Raw genomic sequence first — 24,723 nt, forward strand, 5'->3', positions numbered from 1 at the left:
TTTCTTACAGGACTTTAAGAAGCTGCTGAAAAGAGAAGAGAAACCCATCCTCATGATGTTTTATGCCCCCTGTGAGTCACCTGATGATCTACCCTTATTCTGTCCTCAGTCACTGGTGAATTCAAACAGCTTATGTTTCAAAGGGTGTCAAATCTTGGATACAAATGGCTCTGGTCTAACTGTAAAAACATTAAAGATTAAAGCCTGGTGCTTTTAAAATTTGCATAGTATGTCAAGATAAATGTTTACATAACTGAATGTCTTGGTTCTTATATTAACATAAGATATTTAGAAGAAAGATGAGTCTGTAAATAATGAATCTAATCTAAATTTAATAATATTATCCTTTTGCATTATATGTACTTTATTAATATCATTGTTGATGCTGCACTTTTGAAATCATTTTTTCACGTACAAGATTTAATTGAATTTAGGGAGCGCCTGTTTATTACTCTGTATTTCTGAAATGGAGTCACTATCTTGCTTTTGTTATGTGTACTGATTCAGATAAAATAGCTCTAGGGTTTATTTAATATGCAAAAATGCACTGAATATGTAGTTGAATAGCAAGTACAGGATTTGAGGATAACAATAATTCTTTATTTAGTGGCTTTTTCAAACTAAAGCACACTTCACAGCAAAAGAGGGAAACACAAATAAAAGAAGCACATAATTGTGCTAAGAGGTCAAGGGAGTGTTGAGTAAATTTTTTATGTAAGTTTTGAAACATGAAAAGGAGATAGAGTACAGATGAGTACATAAGTGAAAATGCACTTTGGTCAGATCCTTATTATAGTTCAAATGAAAGTGATCTAAGATTTCTATCACCTCTTATTTGAGATTTCATTTTCTTTCACCTAGTGATAGGAATCTGTGTTAAAATTAGACAGTCTAAATATCAGTGAATTGGAGGCCAATCAACAAAATTGTCTGTTTTATTTGAGATTCCATTTGATTATTTTTATATTGAGTTTCTATTCATCCAGAGCTTTAGATCTGATATACATTTATGTTACCATGTGGCATGGAGTGATGTGGGTGCAATCAATTATATATCTGAATTTCATCAGCAAAGCATGTAAATTTGATACCATGGCTGCAGATGATTTGATCAAAGGTTTGAAATGTATGTTGTAAATAGAAGGGGCTGAAGATTAGGCTTAATTAGTGGGAAGTGGGAAATCCCTTTTACTCATAAAATACTGCACTTTTATAAGTACAATATTTTGCCCACAGAACGCAAAAGCCAACTGTGGGTCAATGTTCTTTTGTGAGGTCCCAGGTAGAGATTAGAGTCTTATGACCACCACCAGCGATCTAAGGGCTTATGCGTCTGGGGCAATGGGGCAGGTGTCAAACTCAAATTGCTGAGCTATCAGAAGCCCAGAAGGTTTAAGCTTACATCCAGATTCAGAAACATCCTGAACAGGCTTGACCACTGGCTGGTGGATACAGATTATGTCAGGCTTCTGCATTTTACTCACATCTACGGTAACTTGGTGCTAGCTTGCGGTAAGGCTGCTGCTGGATGTTGAAGAAGTCAGAATTTAATGATGTGGCACGGGCATTCAACCAGGGACAATCATGTAGAGAGTGCTGTACTACTTGTGTAACTTTTGAACTTTCTGGCACTTGTTCCACTTGTTCTTGACGTGCTTTAAAATCCTGTGGGAAAGCTGTTGCAAAACAGGCAGAAATTATGTTTCGGCTTAGTTAATTGCACACTCTCATGCCACCATGGTTAGGTGATCTGCATGGGGCATTTTGTGTTACCACCATAATCTAGTCACCTAGTTGGAACTGATAGGGCCAGGTGTGACAGTTGGGGGCCCTCTTCAGCACACAGAGTCTTCCTGTACATATTCTTGAACATTGGGATTGACTGCTGTTCCCACACTTTTTGATATCTTCTAGCAGTCTGCTAGAGCCACCTACACCCTCTGACACTTCCTAAAGCATTCACTTCACTGTATAATTGGATCCTCCATCCTGTGTGTTTGTAAACCAAGGTGTGGACTTGGCATTGCTGAAGAAACCCACTCGTGTCCATCATCAGCCTGACTATGGGGTGCTTTTACTATACAGAATGTTTTTATATTCCCAGCATGGCAGAAGAGAAAGACTAGCTCCCAGGTGATGTGTGGCTTTCCTTCTGGGTATGGGAGGCGTAGTCCAGGATACTGTATGATGCTTGATTTTCCTCCATTGTCTATCCTGGCGCATGTGAAGGGCACCTCAACGATCAGTCACTTAATCAGTGCTTATTACTTGAGTCCAGCAGGGCCAGAGGCACTCGCCCAGACCTACTGAATCGAATCATACTTAGATTTAGGGTTGGCTAGACTCTCAGCTATGTCTCTCAGCCTTCTCTACAGCATTGTGCACTGCCAGGACTGCCTGATGGGCTCTGGTCTGGTGTCTGGGAGCTGTGTGGCTGGAGGTCCATCTGCAGCATTATACTGAAATAAAGTCAGGAAAGTTTGATCATTTGTGGAGAGATCTAGTTCTGTTGTCCTCCCCTGGATGAGCCATTCACTGAGAGTGACTTGGGCTTCCATCTGTATGCAATTGGGTCTGGCTCTGTTTGAGCTTTGCCCTTGGTTGTGCTAGGATTACTGTCCTTGGGGCAGGTTTGCACACATTTCGGGTGTGGTAATGCACTTTTATGAGTAGAATAGTTTTACTGTTACTATACACGAACAATAAACTACCTGGCCCAGCATCACAATGTACTCGGCATAAAAAAGATAGAGATAGTGAGTGCTGTTTTCTTATACAGGTGTTCAAGATGTCACCAAGCAGATTTTATCAATCACATTTGGTGCCCTTGAATAGTACAGAGTTCAAAAACTACAGATAAGCAGAAAAGAAGCTGGTGTAATTCTAATCATTTATTTGTGTAAATTGATAAGGCAGGAAACACTGCAACAGCACTACAGTATGTCAAGCTAAAAACTATACCATGGTAGGCACCAACTGGTTTCCCTATACCTTCTGCCAAACTGAGTTCAGAGGAAGTTGATAAGTTGCCTTTAACTACAGGGAAACTGTCAACATCTTGGTGATAAAGTAGACCTGATTCACATCCAATCTAGCCGGTAAGGTGCACAGAATAGGCTACAGAATCAGGCAAATTTTTTGTCTTTTAAACAAGGTACGAGTGGTGAGCTCTAAACAGCTTGATACAGCAGTGTTGTTGGCAGGAGTCCTCAGATGCAGCAGAGGAAAAGTATAGAGCTCAGACTTTTATGGTGAATATAATATAGCAATGGTGGTTATCCATTCTAAATCATAAGCCTTGTTAAGCAACTGTTTTTTGCAGTGAAACAATAAACAGTGATGTTTCAGTATTTTGGCATGCTGTAATGTGTAGCCTCAGACATGTTACATTACTTTTAGCTTAGGGTTAGTGTAATCTGCTAGAATGCATTCCCTGCAGTGCTCACAATGATTATTTGTTGCTTCTATAGTATGCGGCTGTCAGAGACAATTACTTCCACATTCACAATCACACTTCCACATTATTCTACTGTTATAAGATTGTTATAGTGGATAACTGCAGCACATTCTGTGTAGAGGGAAAAAAAAGAATGTTCTGTGCAGCAGAGAGTTGTGAACATAGTATTTTCTAAAGTTGTATACTGTACTGTTTGCTGAGATGATGAAATGCTGCCTGCTTATTGAAAGCTGCACACAGAGGGCAGCCCTCAGGCTGTTCATTTAAGCTTCACTTGTACGTAGTTTCCTCTTTTTCCTCTCTATCCATCTTTAATTTTTCACAAGCTTTCTGAGACGTTATTTTATAGAATTAATAATTGGGCACCTCAGGGCAAACACACAATTCTCTAGCTGCCTTCAATTTAGATGCAATAATATTCTTAGAAGCAAAGAATTTATAGAGCACACCCTATGCATTGTATTCATTTAAATGTTCTTTAAAGATGTAAGAATGTTTTCAGAGGATGCTATTACAAATCAGTAGTCAGTTAACTGTGCCAATTTCTGCCTTCTGTAAATCTTTGCCCTCAATTTGTTCTGCTCTTTCTCCTCTTTCTATGACAAAAGGGTGTGGTGTATGTAAGAGGATGCAGCCCATCTTCCAACAAGCTGCCACAGAGACGAAAGGGAAATATGTAAGTACTTCTCTGTGCTGTTTTTCTATGTTAATAGAGCAAACAGTTAACCTAGTGTAAAATTTACTTCCTCACACTTTAGCTAGTGAGGCCTGTTTTAATTACATAACAGCAGAATATTTTTATAATTCTGGTCATGGAGTTCTTCTTATCAGTTTCACATCTGATAATTTTGTGATCTTGTGTTTTGTTTAATGATGCATTTATTGCTGTTCAGGCCCACATTCTGTGTATGGATTATACAGTATGCCAGCTTAGAATCAACGCAACACTATGCACACTACTGTCAGCTAAATGCTGCTGTCACTGCACACTTCTTCTGTAAACACAAATATCTCAAACTTGTGTGTAAACGTGTGCAATGTGCTTCACATTTTCAACTAAAGTCAAGTCAAGAAGGCTTTTTTTCTTTCATCACAGGCAGGTGTAATGCTAGGTTTGAAATACAGTTCCCCCAGAATCATAAGTAATAAGGATAAGTAACAGTGACAGAAAGTGCACGAGTCAATGTGAATGGACTATACAAACTCTGGCACAGTAGTATTTTGATCATGTAAACTCTGGTTATAGTCCTGAGCAGCAGTATAACAGAGTTACGCTATTCAGATACTACTGTGCACATTTTAAAAAGGAAAATCAGGTAACGGAGCAAGTGAATCAGTATAGCACAGCTGAAAGGCCCACGTGGCCTGCCCTGCTGTCCTGGTTTCACAAGCCAAAATCTCTCGGAACATGCACCAGCAGTTGGCTCAGATCACATCACCACAGGAACGAACGTATTTCTTCTTTTCATTTTATGGAGCTGCAAATGAGGACTAGTTTCACTAATTGGAGCATGGTTTATTTCTTATATTTGCTGAATGAACAGTGGGCTGCACAGACAGCCTGTAAGCAAGCCGTTCATTTAGTTTGCATAATGAATGTCTAGTTTGCAGATCTGGACAGCTAGGAGGAGATGTGCTACTCCCTGTGCTTTTGCATGCATGTGTGCAGGATGCTGATAGTGTTCAAGAAATGAAATGGAGTCGACAAAGTTGACAGTGGAGTTACACATTTTTCATTGTACTGTTGGATGCATACAAGCAGCCAGAGATAATTTGTAAATTGTTCTTTGAAGGCATGCACTATGTGTGTGTGTGTGTGTGTGTGTGTGTGTGTGTGTGTGTGTGTGTGTGTGTGTGTGTGTGTGTTTGTGGGTCTAATACCTACTCAATTAATCTGTAATTAACCTTTCTGCTCAGTAATACTATTTTTCCAGCAAAAACGAAAATGCTTTTCCTTAGACAGACAAATTGTGTGATTATATTAGGTGTTCTTTTATCAGGGAAAAAAACTGTATGCCACATACTGGCTGCGAGCCAGTATCGCAAACAGATGGCCAAGTGAATAAAAAAAAATAAGTCAGGCTGCATTTCACCATAATTCCCCAAAAGTATGACCCAAACAGTTTATCCTGTAAATGATTAAAAATCATCCCTGTCTCAGTTGCTGTTTTCAGTTTTCTTGAAATGAAAAATTGAATTGCCAGAGGGGCATACAGAGCTGTGAATATTGCTGAATAAAGTTTCCACTGAGTCCACTGCTGGGCGTCTGGGGTACAACTAGATGGATTCGTTTTAACCGAAGTAGTACCTGGTGTTCATAAATGTATCCAAAACCAGATCAAATGCTCAAGTCTAAACAAGCCCATTTTCAAATTATTTAACACGAGCAATGGAAATGGACTGGAATGTAATGTTTTCTACAGCTAAATAAGTTTGGAATTGATATTAGCATGAAAGAAGCACTTAAAATAAGCCCATGCAATGCTGAAAAAGAGTTTGATATTTACTGTGTCCTACTGCACTGAAGGCCGTACTTTGATGTTTATCTCATTTAACACTCTTCTGTTTCCACCATGATGCATTCATCTTCATTTCCCAGAGTTCCGTTTTGTTTTATTTGATCGCTTGTTGCTTTTGTCTCGCTGCAGGTATTGGCAGGGATGAACGTCCACCCAGCAGAGTTTGATGGACTTAAGCAGGAGTTTGACATCAAAGGCTACCCAACCTTCTGCTACTTTGAGTGAGCTTGTCTTTAATATTTAATTCTGCTGTTACATTGGCATGAACTTGAAGCCTTCATAAGTCATTTCTGCATGGTGTATGAGTGCAGTGCTAATGTTCTTAGTTCTGTAGCTTAAGCTTTGGCATCTTTTAGTCACTGGCCTTTGGGAAGGATTGGTTGGTTCAGGCCAGAGGAAGGTGACCCTTGTGTGAGGGGAAAAAACAGGTAGGATGAGGAGGTAAAATCAGAATAAGCCACTTGAAATTTACCAGGCAATAAAGTGCTTAGGGCTTATACGGTCATAAAATATTTATTTTGAAGGACACTTGCAGTGGGGGACCAGAGCTAAAGCACAACAGCGACTGCTCTCTTGTTCACATACTGATGACAGCAGTTCAAGCAGAACACATCAAAACATCTGCAGACATGGCACTGAATGTTAAATTTGTTGTGATACTGAAGATCTGCTGCTTAATAAGCATATAGCAAGGGTAGATTAAATTGAAAAAACTCAGAATTGTGCAGGTGTCTCAGATCGCCTAATGATTGGCAGAGGTGTCACCCTGGCAACACTAACAACCAGATGACAGTGGAGGAAAAGAGGACAGGAATGACAGAGTGTAACTCTTGCAAGTAATAAAATGTCACGGTATTGTGTTTTGTACAGATTTCTAAGTCCTGGTGCGTGCAGCAGTTGGCAAAAAAAAAAAAAAAAGAATTCTCCTGTTTTAAAAAAAGGTTGTTTAATAACTACACTGATTAACATCAGATTAGCTGTGGCGCATCTTGACTTGGCAATATTTTCCCACTCCTTCTTTCAAAAACATTCTAGATCCATCAGATTGTAAGGACATCTCCTGTGCACAGCCCGCTTCAGGCCACTCCACAGATTTTTATTTGGATTCAGGTCTGGGCTCTGGCTCGGTGATTCAGAAACATTGATCTTCTTTTTGTTAAGCCATTCCTTTGTTGATTTGGATGTATGCTTTGGGTCATTGTTGTACTGAAAGGTGAAATACCTTTTCATCTTCTGCTTACTAGCAGACATCTGAATGCTTTGCACTAAAATCGACTGATGTTTGTAGCTATTCATGATTCCCTCTATCTTGATAAAAACCCCAGTTCTGGCTGAAGAAAACCAGCCCTAAAGCATGATGCTGCCATCACCATGCTGCACCGTGGGTATGGTGTTCTTTTGTTGATGTGCTTTTTTTGCCAAACATATCTTTTGGAATTATGGAATTATTATACCTTTTGGAATTGGTTTCATCAGACCATAACACATTTGCCATATGGTTTGCGGTGATTTAGATGAGCTTGGATGTTTTTATTTTTTTGTTTGTTTGTTTTTTTGTGAGAAAGGGCTTCCGTTCCACCCTATGCCATAGCCCAGATATGTGAAGAATATGAATTCGTTGTAACATGCAGAGAGTAATCAGTACTCGTCAGATGTTCCTGCAGCTCTTTAATGTTACTGTAGGTCTCTTGGCAGCCTCCCTGGTAAGTTTTTGTCTTGTCTTTTTTTTTTTTATATAGACATTTTGCAGGGGTGTCCTGTTCTTGGTCATATTACTGTGGTGCTCCATTTTCTCCACTTGTTGATGATGGGCTTCACAGTGTTCCATGATACATCTAATGTTTTGGAAATTTTTTCTACCTCTCTCCTGATCGCTATCTTTCGACAGTGAGACTCTGTACAGGCTTTTTCAGCTCTTTGCAGACCATGACTTCAGCAGTCAGATAAAACCAAGAAGATGTGAAGAAAATCCTACAGAAACAGCTGGTCTTCCTTTGGGGTTAATCAGAATAATTTCATTGATGACAGCTGTATGATAATTACTTTTGAACATGAGATTGAATGTGATTGGTTCATTCTGAACACAGCCACATCCCCGATTATAAAAGCGTGTGCACACTTATGCAACCAGGTTATTGTAAGATTTTTATTTTTCCTATTTTTCTCTAAAATGTTTCTGATTGGTTTTCACTTAATTTTTATTTTTAAGTAAAAATAAAAATTTCACATTGAGGGTGGAAAATGTTCTGACATGATTTATCTTGGTTTAATTTTTTTACATTACAAAAACCTGCCATTTTAACAAGGTTGTGTAGACCCTGTTTTTTTTTTATTAGTATTATTTTTATATATCCACTGCATTGCATTGTTTACTGCAAAATATTAAGTTTCTCATCAAAATGAGATTTCATTGCTTATACTAAACTTAATTTAAATAAGTCTCTAAGATTGAATTATGTAGAGTGAATGTGAGCAGTTCATATAGTATTAACGTAAACCAATTACATTATGAAATGTCATGAGTATGTTGGCAGAATAGTGCAGTGGCAACGTGGCTGTTAGAGGACGCCGATCCTCAGTTCAGATGAGAGTGCGGAGTTTGATTTTATTCAGGGCTTTTAAAATACATGATCAAATCATGTTGAATGTACAAAAACAAATTGTGTTAATGTCAGTTCAATCACAGGGAACTGATGTATGCATTTGAATTAAGTAAAGTGAGCTTGAGGACAGTGCGGACTTTTGCCTTGCTGTCTTCTTACTGTTGCTTGATGCACATGTGGGGGAAATAGAGCCATCTCTTCCTCTGATACACACTAAAAATAAATTCTGGTAAAATTGGTAAAATTCTGGGTTTTTTTCTCATCTCTGCCTGCTAGGAATTTTTTTGTTAGCGATATTGGCACCTCTGTAATATAATAGTAAGAAGTTAATCATGAAGACTTTAGCTAGGGATTTAAGGAATGAGACCGCTGGTTTTAGCAAAATCTGAAGCCTTGACATGAACTTTGCTTGATCTAGTGCAGAACTTTTCCCAGTAAACAAGTACTAAAGGGTATGAGGTTTGTTTAGTGAGTAGATTCCCCTGAGAACATCTCTCCTGCCCTCATTTCTATCCAGAGCCAGAAAAAGCCTTGATCAGTTAATGAGAGCAAAGAAAGTTTCTCTGTGAAGTAAGTGAGGTCAATATGGCTCAAGATGTGCACTAATAATCACACAGCAACCAGACTTCACGTTCTCAAAAGTGACTTTACATTTTTCACCCTAAACAAAGCAAGCATTATCTAATGAATTCTTAAAAAATGCAATCTTTACATGTAATTTGTTGCTTTTACCCCCACATGTGCCTAAGCAGAATCTTGTGCAAAGGTTATTGTACTCTATGCTGCATCTCACAGTGTGGTCAACTTTATCTGCTTTCATTCAATGTTAGACACTTGCTCAATGCTAAATGTGTGCCATTTTAATTATGGAAGGGCTAATTAAACGCCACTCTCCGCCCAATCCATTTTCAATGAGCCATTAGCCATTGCCCTGAGGGGAGTCGCAGGCTAACGATTGCTTAGCGTCATTGCTTACAGTAATGAGACTCCGGGAGCTAAGTGCCAGCACTTTGTTTCAGCTCTTTGACTCCAGACGTTGCTTTTGTTTATTTCCGTTGCAGTCGTTTGCACTCTGAACCATCAGCTTCAGCGTTGCTTGTTTCTTAAAAATGGTCACTGAATGATTCAATATCAGGCATGAAAAGCATTCTCAGTGTTGAGTGAAATTGATTTGACTTGAACTTGACTTACTAGACATGTCTTTGTACCTGGTCTTATAGAGTGTATTGGCCTTGAGTGGAGGGCAATTGGATGTAAAGGCCTAAGCTGTTGCCACTTTATTTTTTAATATTCACTGCATGCCAGCGCAACCTGAATCTTCAAGATGGCTTTATTGGCTACATTAACATCTTTGACCTCTAGTGCTAAAGCTTCTTAATATTTTACCCGTATCGCTGAAGCAGTTTCTTGTGACAGTTATAGTGTCCTACAAATATGTTGAAGAGATCTTCAAAGAATGGGACTCCAGTCCATCAAAGAGAGACCATATTTCCTTTCTGAGCAGTGTGGTCTATGGATTTAGGAAAGTCCAGTCCTCACGCCCTTTATCTGAAATAAGTGTCATCAGGTGAGCTGTCTGGTGACTTGGAGAACTGCCATGTTGCCAAGGTCTGGCTCCCCAGACCTTTCTGCTCAGTCGCCACACAGCAGAGCAGACGAAGACTGAAAGTTATTACAAAGTGTTCATCTGGAGGATATAAGGATAGAGCAAAGTCACACAAGTTCCACACTGTCTGACAGCTTTCAAGGTCATGCTAGGCCAAACCCAATGCACATGATAAGTGAACAGCTTCCATCTGTCTCAATATTAAATCTGACACAGGGGAACTAATGCAGTTTGATAGCTTTCCTAGGCTTTTTGATACACTACCATGATGCATGCAGATCCTCATTGATCAATGACAGTTACAAAGGACAAAGCAGTGCTGGCATTTTTCCCCACTTAGCTAGCATAGCACTTATCTGCTTCAAATTAATTATTTGTGGCAGAAAACCCAGAATCAGAGCAGATAAAGAAACCATTACCTGTGCATACAGATGTGCTCATACATGCAACTGGCTTCAAACTAAATTGCTCTGGGTTTTTGTTGTTCTCTTTTGGAAATGCCAAATTACAGCTCTAAACAAGTGTTATTGGTCGGCAGTGTTAATGTAGATTAGTGAAAAAGCCTCTTAGATGAAGTCTTTGATTAAGCTAGATGCTTTGAGAAGTGTGCATTAATTAGCTTTGGGCCCGGCACTGATTTAAAATGTTTATCTTGGCTGCCACAGAGGGATCCACAGTCTTGTAATGCAATCCTTTGGTGTGCCACTACAAATATGCCGTGCCAACTAATAAAGCTTCATTGAGATGGAAAAATAAATTGCAGCACCGCTTAATTTATCAGTCTGGCTCCTTTAAGTAGGCAGGTCTCATCAGTTCTTGTCATTTGTTTTTTCAGAAGCTTGTGAAATGTTCCTGGTATACAGGAAAATATAGGCTATTGTTACTTTGTATAATAATTTCCAAAGCCAACTCATGACTGATAGCTAAGGTTAAAGATGCTCTTCTGTATTTTTTTTTTTTCTCTGTGTCCTAGGAAGGGAAAGTTTCTGCATCACTATGAGAACTATGGAGCCACAGCCAAGGACATTGCAGACTGGCTTAAAAAGTGAGTAGAGCAGCCTGTGTCTATGGGCACCATCCTGTCAATCATAACCCCAACTAGGATAAAGACTGACCACACACACACACGCACACACACACACACACACACACACACACACACACACACACACACACACACACACTAACACACAGCCATGCAATCTTTGTAAGCCTCCAGGCAAGTGTACAGGCCAGTTTTTATTAGTGGAAGACATATTAGGCACTGCTCCATTGATTGAGTGTGTTGTCAAGGGGGTTTAAAAGACAAGCAGAGGATATGTACACCATAAAACACCAGGTCCAAACACTCATCTGGGCCTTGTGGTATAGATATAATGAGGTATTTCTTTTTTTTCCCCCCAAATGTTTTCAAACACTTGTCTGGTCCATGGGCTAGGTGACCAGTACCTCAGATTCTGGGTAGTCACATGGTATAGCCAGGTTCGTACTAATCATGCTAATTATCATAGTGGTAAGAGTGTAAATCAATACTTGAAACTAAGAAATGCTAAATATGTTATGCTTATTTTGTTTTCTTTAAGCCAGTGATTTTTAAAGTGGGGTATGTAAAGTGTAGCTTGGGAGTTTTTATTATTATTATTATTATTTTTTCATATTGTTACTGTGGGTGGTATAAATTACAACCCAATATTATCAAAGTTGTTCTGTTTATTATTTAGTTTTTAGAGTTGTTCACCTGTTTGACTGGTTACTTGAACTGAATGGGTTTAATCCAACTCTCAATAATTAAAAAAAATATATAAGTATAAATAATGTATAAATATACATACAATGCCAACAATGCTATACTATGCCAACAATAAATAATACTAACTTGGACGTAATGACAACTTTAATAAAAATGTGTTCCTTGACTGGTAAGTTTAGGAATAGAAAGCCATATTGCTCTGATAAATAGTCAAGATATTATTGTGCCCATTTAAATAATGAGCCTAATTTTTGAATAGTTGAATAATTTTTCTAAAATTGATCTATGCTGAGGGGGTCTGAGGGGAATATATTTTATAGTCATTTGGGTCTCTGGCTGCAAAACATTTGAGAACCAGTGGTATAAGCCTTAGGGCAGAAAACAAAACACTGCAATATTTGGAGTATCAGCTGAAAAATGAGATGAATTTTTGTTCTGTTAACATTTAATTGCAAAACACAAGACACAAATGGATTGTTATTCAAAGCAGAATTACATCACCTGTTTTGAGAACAAGGCCTGATGATATTATTATGCAATGCATTACAGGAAGATCACTGATTGCACAAGTTGATGGTTTCATCTCGCTGAGGAGTATTTGTTCTGATGTAGTCTGAAATGGTTGTGATTTGGCAACACTCAGGAAGCGAGTTGAATTTAAAAACTCCACTGTGTCCCCTTATGAAACACTGCAGCTGGAGCTGTCAGGTCTTCCTGTAAAGCATCTGCACACAGACCTCTGCACCTTAAAGCTCACTTAAGCTGCCTTTATCCTTTTTAAAAACTGGAAGGTCATGTCCGTCTGTTTTAGAGAAGAGTGTTTTCCATCTTTGTAGATGTTTTTTGCCTGTTGCCTCATACCTTTTGCAGTCTGGATTGTATTATTTGGGCTAGTCCATGAACATTAGAGATTGTGAATGCACACAGTGGCTGAGTAAGTGTCTCTCGCCCTCACTTAGCTGCCGCTGGTCATGGAGTGGGATTACTTATAAGCAGATGTCCAGAATTGAGAGTGAAATGGAACATCTGTGTCAAATACAGCACACAAAATATTTGCTTTATTGCATTAAAAACCTGGACTCAGCCGAAACTGAGTAGACTCACTACTCTGACATTAGCCACCATACACTTAGACGAAAACAATATGGGCCAATCTAAAGAAAGTGTATGAAAATTAGTATTTTTTTTATTTAGCAATGAAAAAAGAGTTAACAACCAGGTAAATGCTGAAAAGCATAAGTTAATACAGAATAGTATTTAGATTTTTTCAAATAAAGTCTTTGAGGTAAATCTGCAGACAGCCTTTACACGTGGATGTGTCAATGTTGTTCCATTCAGATTTAAAGGAAAATTCCACACTGAACAACTTATTAATAACATATTAATACATAACATAATGACATACTGTATATACTGTGTTCGTATACTGCGATCCAGTGACACCCAAGAGTTTACTTTTTTTAGTTTACACTTCTTTCATTGACATGGTCAACTTTCACTTTGTTTAATGGTTTCCTACATTACCCACAATGCCACTGGACTAGTGGTGTCAGTGGGCTTTAACTCTCACCTAATGAGAGTGTTGCAGAAGCAGTGTCTCCCTGTAATGTCTGTGTAGGAGACTTCTGCTAACTTCACACGGCCATAATGAAAATGCAGCACCAACCAAAAAAATTAGCGCCAGAATCACTAAACACAGTTTTCCTTTAATGGCCGGTGGAACGGTCATGGAACTTTGGCCCATTTTTTCTTTTTCTTTTTTTTTTTTGCCCAAGAGTGTACAGCTTGAAATTTCATTTTATGAAGAAGTAGTATTAATGTTTTCTCTCTCTCTCTCTCTCTCTCTCTCTCTCTCGATTTCATTTTATGAAGAAGTTGTATTAATGTTTTCTCTCTCTCTCTCTCTCTCTCTCTCTCTCTCTCGATTTCATTTTATGAAGAAGTTGTATTAATGTTCTCTCTCTCTCTCTCTCTCGATTTCATTTTGTGAAGAAGTTGTATTAATGTTCTCTCTCTCTCTGTCTCTCTCTCGCTCTCTCTCTCAGCCCACAGCCTCCTCAGCCCAAGACCCCTGAGGTACCGTGGGCAGATTCGGACTCGGCTGTCTTTCATCTGACTGACGAGTCCTTTGACACATTTTTGGAGGAACATCCCTCAGTCCTGGTTATGTTTTATGCTCCCTGTAAGTTCTCGGCTCCCGTTCAGGTCTCCTGCACACGGGGTGTTTAGCAGTCATGTCCACATTTTCACATTTCTCTAGGTGAGCTGCGTAGATTGCAGAGGTCAGGCCTGTCACTGTCCACATTTTCAGTATTGCTTATCAGACTGTATATATCGGGATAGCAGTACATCAGCCTTGTGCAGAGTCACTCATTCTGTGTCTGATGCACTGAAAAGACAGTTACTTGGCATGTCGTTATTCCTTCACTTTGTATCAGACATTTAAATAATCATATCTGGAGAAATAATGAAAAGGTGGCAGTCTTGTTTTATTAGATTATGTCACTTGAGCTTGTTTTTTTTTTTAGCTCCTGATGATGTCTCAGCTCTCATACATTTAAATCAAACCCATGAGACAGAATGTTTATTCATATCCTCGAGCATTGGATATATCCCACCTTGTCTCCACGCACACACCTCTCTCTTCATCACGTCTTCTATAACTCTTACTCTCCTTACTATAAAAATACACTCAGTGATTACATGCCACCTCACCATGGAGAATTGGTTCTCCTTCAGCTGTGCTGCCAAAATACTGACACAAAAATGAATGCAAGCTTACGTCACTGACAGAAGGATGCACAGGTTTCATTTTCTCTCTCCTTCTGTTTAATTCTCGGAGACAGACATGCTTTAACAACTTCCTCTGGCCCTTTTAAGGGTATGAGTAATAAATCCGCAAGGCTGTGGGATGCAGTATCCCATCTCCAGTTATTACCCAACCCACTCAGCAATATTAGAGCACTTATGAAGTGTGTAAATTTACTCTTTTTTTTGCCTCATGGTCACTTTGAGTCAGTGACCTTGTAATGACTGGCCCAGTTAGCGTTGGTTTATGTTCATAGCCCTATGTGAGTGTATAACAGGTGCAGAAAACTCTCAGCTTTAAGTGCTCAGAAGAGCAGAATAATGCTTTTCCAACTGAATGCCGCCCATTAGTTTCAATAACCGACTCATTATGACTGCTTTGGCGATTGGAGATTGTGTTTCTGCAGTTCAGATAGTAAACAGCTCTTAAGTAATTTAATGCCTTTGTTTAGTTATTTATCACTCAGAAGGATGTGCTTTTAGTTAACTTCTTAAAAATACATCTACAATTTCTAAATAATCTAATGGTCCTCGGCTTGTTTTTCTTGCAACATGTAAAGAATGCACAGATTTCATTTATTTAGTAGTGTGCCTGCACACACACTGAGATATTCTGACCTTGTCTCTGTCACATATACACCTCTCTTCCTCTCCCTCTCCTAGTCTCATCTCGCACTATAAAAAATTTTCATTGCTTACATACCACCTTGCCATAGAAAATCAGAATCAGTTCTGTTTCAACTGTTCTTTCAAAATCCATTTTTTTTCTATCAGTCATTGTTTGCTGGCTCATTGCCCAGTTTTGTTTACACAACAGTGCGACTTGTCACAAATGCATTGTTTTACATAGTCTAGATTTTTCCAACATTGTCAGAAATTAGAAGTCCGAGTCAGATCTGTCAGAGTCAGTGTTATGTCCTTGTCTTCATCCGTAGCCGTTTGTATGACAGCGCTGTATGTTTTCTCCAGGGTGTGGCCATTGCAAGAAGATGAAGCCTGAATATGATGAAGCGGCTGAGATCCTCAACAAAGAGGCAGATGTGAGTGCACATTTCCTTCAGTCTTTAATATCTGTGAATCTAAATGATCGCCACATGAAGCCCAGAAGGATCAGGTCGACCTGCCCTGCGAAGCATATTTGCCTAATGTTCTGATTCTTGTGCAAAGAGAAGAAATAGAATCACTGTGCTTGAGCGAGCTCATGGGTACTGTGCACTTAATGAAGTTATTTCAAGTGTGAAATTGTGGGTTTGAGATATAGAAACCTTAAATGACATATTTGTTTGTTTAATTAAAACAAGCCGGTCTAATTTGCCTGCATGCAAAGCAAGCTCATAAATCAAGAAACAGCTTTATATAGTTTACTCTCCAGTCTTGTGCTCATAATACTAATGATTTGTTTTGAACCCCAAATTTTTTAAGGAATGTGGCTGATTGACAAACATCCTTTTTTGGCTGTGTTTTGTGTTTGTGAAAATGTGGAAGGAGTGTGGTTCTGATTAGCAGGGTGTGTCCACTGAGTTAAAACTCCAGAGCAGTTTGAGGCCAGTAAAGTTACCAGAACCTCATGTTGTCCCTGTAGTCTTTATCTTCAAGCCACGCAGAATGGCTTTCTTACTGGCGCTGTGCATTATCTAATATAGCAGTTGTGCTCCAGCCGCTACACCCCTTTCCCTAGAGAGAGCTGAGCTCACTTATTTTTCTCATTCCTGCTTCCATCTGAATGAGAGCATCTGCATTTCAGACACATTTATGTAGCTTGTACTGAGCTTTTCTTTCTCCAGTCATGTGAAAAATATAAAGGTACATCTGTACTGTATAACCACAACACATGCAGTAGTGACATTATAAATTCATAGTATTGCAAATAGATAGCAAGGGTTTTGCTCTAAAGTTTAGTATTAAATGTTTAGGCTGTATCTTTTTACAGACCACCCAGGTGGCTAATTTAGAACAGGGTTTTTTCCTGACTGATGAATGGACGGACTGACTGACGGATGGATGGATGGATGGATGGACTGACTGATGGACTGACTGACGGGTGGACAGACCGAGTGAATGACAGATGGACAGACTGACTGACAGACGGACGGATGGACTGACGTACGGACTGACTGACGGATAGGCGGACTGACTGACGGATAGGAGGACTGACTGATGGATAGGCGGACTGACTGATGGATGGACGGACTGACTGATGGACTGACTGATGGGTGGACAGACTGAGTGAATGACGGATGGACAGACTGTCTGACAGATGTACTGAAGTATGGACTGAAGTATGGACTGAATGACGTACGGACTGACTGACAGACTGACTGACAGGTGACCCAACTGAGTGAATGATGGATGGATGGACTGAATGAAGGACAGACTGAAAGACAGCTCAGGGCTGAATGACATGAAGTAAGATAGGACAGAGTTTTCATAGAATTTCATTTGAATTCATAGATTTTTCATTTTGTTTCCTCCCTCTGGTCTGATTATTGAAAAATTCACCAAGGTTGACAAAGAAATATCTGTTTTTTCCCCTGTGTCAAATTCTTGATATTAGCCCCAAGTGTTAATGTGAAACACACAATGTAACCATTTTGAATTGTCTTATTTATAGGCATAAACTAATCTTTAATGTGTAAACATTAAAAGGTAACTGTTCTCATTCATCCATTTGAGTGAGAGAATAGCATGATATATAACTTTGCTATTCGGAGGCTTTGTCTCACCTGTATTTTCTAATTTACTGCTCCATTGTTTAGTAAAAGCCAAGAGACATTGTATGTTGTAAGGTATAATGTCTTACAGCAGATACATGAACTTTAGCAGGGTAATCTGAAAAATATATACACATATTTTGGACCAGGTGTAACAAAATGAAAAATTAACAAAATAATTTACTCAAATAAATTAATAAAGACATTTTTAAAGTGTCCACATATAAAGGTTAACGTTTTCCAATAGTTAATATTTTACAACAATCATCAGAGCCAGGCTTATTCCATGGCTGAATATTAAATGGTTCTTTGTAGTGCACTTCAGAGGTCCAACAACACCTTCATGCCATATCTATGTAGTGAGCATATAGAGTGAAAGGCACTTGGGATTTGGCTTATGTTAAGAAAGTTACATCTAAAGAGTTGCTTCTTCTTAATATCCTTTGTTTCAGAAAGCAGATTTAATGAGTAAAGAAATAGAGAAACACTGTTATTAATTATGCAAAGGTATTTACAGTGGATATAAAAAGTATACACAGCCCTGTTAAAATGGCAGGTTTTTGTGATGTAAAAAAATGAAACCAAGATAAATCATGTCAGAACTTTTTCCACCCTCAGTGTGATATTACAACATATAAAAATTAATTGAAAAACAATCAGACATTTTAGGGAAAAATTAAAAACTTACAATAACCTGGTTGCATTAGTGTGCACACGCTTTTATAATCGGGGATGTGGCTGTGTTCAGAATGAACCAATCACATTCAATCATGTCCAAAAGTAATTATCATACAGCTGTCATCAATGAAATTATTCCAATTAACTCCAAAGAAAGACCAGCTGTTTCTGTAGGATTTTCTTCACATCTTCTTGGTTTCATCTGACTGCTGAAGCAAATGTATCGATCAGGAGAGAGGTAGAAAAAATTTCCAAAACATTAGATTAGCCATCATTAACAAGTGGAGAAAATGGAGCACCACAGTGACATGACCAAGAACAGGGTGTCCCACCAAAATTTATAAAAAGACAAAAACTTACCAGGGAGGCTGCCAAGAGACCTACAGCAGCATTAAAGAGCTGCAGGAACATCTGACGAGTACTGATTACTCTCTGCATGTGACAACAATCTCATATTCTTCACATATCTGGGTAGTGTGGCTAGGTGGAAGCACTTTGTTATGGGGTAATGTGGCTAGATGGAACCACTTTCTCACAAAAAAAAAACCCATCAAAGCCCAACTAAATCACCCCAAAGTGATTATATATATATATATATATATATATATATATATATATATATATATATATATATATATATATATATATATATAATTATAATTATAATATATAATATAATATATAATTGCAAAAGATATGTTTGGTGCAGAAAAAAAAAAGCACATCACCAAAAGAACACCATGCCCATGGTGAAGCATGGTGATGGCAGCATCATGCTTTAGGGCTGCTTTTCTTCAGCCATAACTGGGGCTTTTGTCAAGATAGAGGGAATCATGAATAGCTACAAATATCAGTCGATTTTAGTGCAAAACCTTCAGGTGTCTGCACCTGAAATGAAAAGGAATTTCAGCACGAGAGTGACTCAAAGCATACATCCAAATCAACAAACGAATGGCTTGACCAAAAGAAGACCAGTGTTTTTGAATTGCTGAGCCAGAGCCCAGATCTGAATCCAAATAAAAATCTGTGGAGCGGCCTGAAGCGGGCTGTGCACAGGAGATGCCCTTACAATCTGATGGATCTAGAATGTTTTTGCAAGAAACAGTGGGAAAGTCAAGATGTGCCATGCTGATAGACTCTTAGCCAAAAAGAGTGAGTGGTGTAATAAAATCAAAAGGTGCTTCAACATAATATTAGTCTAGGGGTGTGCACACTTATGCAACTCGGTTACTGTATTGTAATTTTTTTATTTTTCCTATTTTCCCTAAAATGTTTCTGATGGGTTTTCACTTAATTTTTATACGATGTAATTCCACATTGAGGGTGGAAAAAGTTCTGACATGATTTATCTTGGTTTATTTTTTTACATCACAAAAACCTGCCAATTTAACAGGGTGTGTAGACTTTTTATATCCACTGTATTAATTTATTTGAGTAAAATATTTTGTTAATTTTTTTTTTTTTTTACACTTGGTCTAATATGTGTGTGTGTGTGTGTGTGTATGTGTACATTTTTGTAGATTTTGTGTAGATTTTTATTTTATGACTATTGATTCAGTACAAAAACATTTGAGTTCCAAAAACATTTTAGTTCCAAAAACAGTACAAAAAACATTGTAGTTGCTGGAAAACTAATTCCAAACATTAGTTTTCCAGCACAAAATTAAATGTTACAGAAAAATGTTTGCATGTCAGTAAAGAAAGCAGCATATTACATAAAAGACACTTTTCAGACAAAAAAAAAACATAATGAAGGCTGCTGGGTTTTGCTGTAAAAATAAGAAGCGAGCGTGACAGTCAAAGTCTCCAGAAGAACTGTGTCTGCTTCTGCAAGATGCTCAGTAACACTTACAGCTCATTTCCTTATAAAACTGCACACACTGTACCTGTACCTGCTATTTTTTTTTTTAAAGCAAAGGATTGTCACACCAAATATTGACTTTGTTTCATTTATTACTGTTTACTGCTCTTTATGTATTTTTTTTTTATGTAGAAACATTTAGTTTCCTTATTTTTGAAGACGTCTTTGCTCTACAGCATTTCTTTGCATGTGCCTAAGACTTTTGCACAGTACTGTGTATATATATATATATATATATATATATATATATATATATATATATATATATATATATATCTGCCATAATACATTTCATGCAAATTTGCAGCTGTCTAATGTACCAGCTTTTATGCTCAGTGACATTTCAAGAAATTTTATCTTGAACGGTTTTTCCCTTGTGAGTTGCAGCTACTCATTTTCTCAGAACCTGCATGAACTCAAAGTCTCGCTCAGCCTTTAACTGTTTTCTCCTCAGTGTGCAGGAGGTTTCCTCAACCATAGAGATCAGTTAATATTAAAAGGGCTTATACTGCTAAAAAGTGTGCTGAAAAGCTACTTTGCAAATAACATTCTTTGGGTGGTGTGTGTGTTTTGTTGTATGTGTGTTCTCAGAGTCCAGGTGTATTAGCAGCAGTGGATGCCACCATCCATAAATCTGTGGCTGAGCGCTTTAAGATCTCAGGCTTCCCTACTGTGAAGTACTTTGAGAAAGGAGAGGAGAAGTACACACTACCACAGCTACGGACCAAAGACAAGATCATTGAGTGGCTGCAGAAGTGAGCTGCTTTGTTTTTCCCTCTGTTTTTGCCTCATTAACCATTTTGGAGAGAAAGATCTAAAGCTCATAGCATGTACTATTGCAGAGCCACATTTTGGCATATTTACAGTATATCGACTCATTTAATTTATTTGCTCGCTTACTCGCTTGAAATAAGCCATACATTATAAGTGCTGCCAAAACCTGCAGCTTTAGTTTGTTTATTTATTTATTTATTTATTTATGTATATATGTATGTATATCTATAATTTCTACTGTAATATGAAAAGATTCATGCAAGGATAAGTAAGCTTTTAGCAACAACTGTGCAAGGAAAGCTTAGGTAAATGCTGTTGTTTTTCTCCTGTCTGTCTGTGGCTGATGTGTATTGAGCCTGGGGCAATGGGACTCCTCTGGAAAGGTGATGCAGGAAGGATGAAAGTCCCCCAGACTCCATGCTGAAACTGTGTCACTGCTGTCTGGATATATACACAAATATTTGAGCCAAGTTATCATAAATACTGAAAAGGTGTCACAGTGTCTTCCCCCTGAATGCATGTTGGATGCAGAATGATTTTCCAGCTGAATAATTCCTTAGACATTGGTTCTTCTAGAAGAAAAATGCATCCTGGAAACGTAAAGCAGGTCCATGGGTTGTTTCCATATGCTATGGGCTATAATAATGCAGAGGCTATAAACTTTGACTCATTCTAGATCAGACATAGACTCTCACTGGACTAAAGAGTGGCTGCCACTGTTTTTTTTACTCACTTACACACTTGGGTGTATGTTCAGTGGTAGTTGACAATCAGTCACTACCATGACTTTTCCGGCCCCTGAGCAAAAAAGGACTGTGCTTATTCTTGTACCTGGGGGGTGAACAGTAGCTGCAGCTGTGTGGGTGAGTGTGAGTCTCTGTGCGTGTGTGTGTTTGTGTGTGCGGCTCTGTGGTGTGTGTGCACCTGTGATGAGGCCACTGGTGCACAAAACTGAAAAGTTTCAGGTCAAACCATGCAAAGACTTTTTTTTCCCCCTATTACCAATTTTAGACAAGTGTTGATGTTAGGTATGTGTTTAGAGTCAGGCCTATGAAGTTAAAGGTCAAGTCATGTAAAAATATGGTTTCATATATGCTCAAGGTTTTTGCAAAGTTTTCATACATTTTATGTGTTGGCATTAGTTATGTAATCACAACAATGTACACTGTATGGCCAAAAGTTGGTTGAAACCTGACCATCACACAAAGTTGGAAGCACACAATTGTACCGAATATGTTTGTATGCTGTAACATTACAATATCCCTTCTCTGTAACTAAAGAGCCCAAACATGTTCCAGCATGACAATGCCCCTGTACACAATGGTTTGCCACGGTTGGAGTGGAAGAATTCAAGTGGCCTCTGTAGTGATAGAATGTCTGATAGAATGTATGATAGAATGTATGATAGAATGATTGCAAACTGTACATGTGCACAGGGAGAGAGTTCATAGGAGTAAAGTTGGAAGTCGCTGCACAAATCGAGTCTCCGGTGCATTTCTTAAGTAAGATCTGTATAAGATCATAACAACCCCATCCCCACTGAGCACCTTTGGGATGAACTGGAACACTGACTGCACCCCAGGCCTCCTAACCTGACATCAGTGCCTGATCTCACTAATTCTCTTGTGGCTGAATGAGCAAATCCCCACAGCCACCTTCCCAGAAGAGTGGAGGTTATTATAACAGCAAAGTGGGACTAAATCTGGAATGGGATGTTCAGCAAGCACATATGGGTGTCATGGTCAGGAGTCCACAAACTTTTGTCCATATGATGTATATTGTTTTTTTCTTTCTCCTTATAATTCACAATGCTTTGTTCAATTATGAGCACTGGCTTATAATATAAAGCAGGTATGTGAAATTATGGTCATTTTAATTTGCACTATTTATCATTCCAGTTCACACCCTTTGTCGCACCCTGTTATGTACGTATTGTGAATCTTCCCCCCTCTCTGTTTCGCTCAGTCCACAGGCTCCCCCTCCTCCTGAGCAGTCATGGGAGGAGAAGCCATCCAGTGTGAGTCACCTCAGGGCCGAGGACTTCAGAGAGGCTCTGAAAAAGAAGAAGCACGCCCTGGTCATGTTCTACGCTCCCTGTAAGTTGTCTGCTCTCCTAATGTCTCTATGATGCTGCATATTGTGACTCTAGGAGCAATTGAATGTTTAGAATTATAACCCCATGGAACTGTGGAAGCATCAGTTAAAAGGAAGATGCACCTCTAAGGCATTAGAAAAAGGCCAGATTGCAATTTATTACTATTATTATTATTATTATTATTATTATTATTGCTATTATTGCTATTTAAACCTAAGGTATCAAAACGCAATAATTTAGTTGAAAATGCATGCTGTTCTTTGAGTCTGTCACTGTTGCTTTTTGGCACAACCCTTAGTAATTAGCTTTACTTACAGCAGTGATCATATAATCATATGATGCTCATATAATTAGACATTACATGAATAAAAACCATAACAACAGGTTAGTGTACCATCAAACGGTTATTAAAATGACACACTTCACAGCCTGTTTTTTTTTATTTCTTTCTACTATCATTACAAGGGGAACTGTGTTAAATATTTATGAAGAACAGAAAGAAGCAAAGGGAAATAAATTAGCAAATGTGCTACAGCAGCGGTTTCACAGGATGCTCCTACAAAAGATGTCTTCAGCTTTCTTTGATATAACCTTCAAAGATTTAACTGAGAGCTTTAATTTTCCCTACAAAAACAGCACTTTCTTTTCCCTGTCATGGATTTATGTAATATTTTGTGTAACATCAGTCTATTAAGGGATTTGTGTGATTAAGCTGTTTCTTAAAATTTGAAAACTTTAATCCCCTCAGACGATTAGTTAATTGTTACAAAAGCACTTCTATTGAATTAAATGCTTCTCCTCCCCGGAACCCCGCATTTATTTTACAATGGCCCAAGATAATGGTGCTTATCTATTAACAACTGCTCTTTAACTGTTCTGTAACCCTTATAATAAATGTATGATATTAGAATAAAGTATTACAAGTAAGGAAAATATCTTTTTTTAATGTTTGCGGTCCCTTGTTCTGTTTATTTATTACCCGTTTCTAGGTCTAATGTAACTCTTGTCAAAGTGTGTTTTCTAATTTTTTTTGGCTAAAAGACTCTTGTCACTTGATGAACAGGGCGTAAATTTATGTAATTTATGTCACACGATATTTTCATGTATATTTTAAATTACTGATCAAATATGTAATTGCATATATGTCCTAAAGTTTATCTTATACAACCTGCATAGTGCAAACGTTTGCCCATTAGGACGGCATTTAAAATTCAGCAACAGAAACACAGCGACTCCAACGTGTGCCTGGTGAAAATTTCATGTATTGTCATTATATTACATTCTATGTAGCATTTATAGTGAAAGAAGGCCATTCATGGTTCAGCCTTACTGTGTTGGACAGAGCTTAAGTAGCAGAAAAATCGTATATTCTTGCATGTGTTATAAAAAGTTTAAGCTGGCAGATTATTACCCGGGTAGCACCAAGAAAACAGTGCAGGTAAAACCTAAAGCAAATCTAAAACATAAAAGTTTATGATATAATTATGTTATTGGCTTATCCATATTTTCTTTGCTTAACAAGGTGACACAAGAATGGCTAATTTATATTCAAATACATTCAAAGATTTAACCTTTAAAGTAATAAAAGTTTTAATGTAATTTTAAAGGCAGCCCTAAGCTGTAAACTATGTGTTTTTTTTCACCAGTAACTCAGAAAAATTTGGTAGTGTTTTTCAATTTAATAAAATATCTAAGAACAGATTATTTATCCCATTAGTCCTTATTTTATTATGTTTATAACATAATGAAAGTACACATTGTTATTGTTGAACTTGTATCTGTTAATCTTAAACTCTAATGAGCATCTTCTCTCAGCATTAGCAAAATATTATTTTTAGATATATTTGTACAGAATTTTGAA

At 38.0% G+C, this 24,723-nt stretch overlaps 1 protein-coding gene across 1 annotated transcript in view; it reads left to right on the forward strand.

Annotated features, from left to right (window-relative positions):
• Positions 1-24,723, forward strand: part of pdia5 (protein disulfide isomerase family A, member 5) — a 49,062-nt gene that overhangs the window by 15,954 nt on the left and 8,385 nt on the right. The window contains exons 7-14 of the mRNA XM_026912481.3: positions 11-71; positions 4,066-4,133; positions 6,106-6,197; positions 11,159-11,230; positions 13,981-14,117; positions 15,713-15,783; positions 20,585-20,748; positions 22,733-22,863. Of these exons, the coding sequence (XP_026768282.1) occupies positions 11-71; positions 4,066-4,133; positions 6,106-6,197; positions 11,159-11,230; positions 13,981-14,117; positions 15,713-15,783; positions 20,585-20,748; positions 22,733-22,863 (796 nt within the window). The remainder of the gene's footprint in view (positions 1-10; positions 72-4,065; positions 4,134-6,105; positions 6,198-11,158; positions 11,231-13,980; positions 14,118-15,712; positions 15,784-20,584; positions 20,749-22,732; positions 22,864-24,723) is intronic.

Source organism: Pangasianodon hypophthalmus, chromosome 5, assembly GCF_027358585.1.
Source record: "Pangasianodon hypophthalmus isolate fPanHyp1 chromosome 5, fPanHyp1.pri, whole genome shotgun sequence".
Lineage (NCBI taxonomy): Eukaryota > Metazoa > Chordata > Actinopteri > Siluriformes > Pangasiidae > Pangasianodon > Pangasianodon hypophthalmus.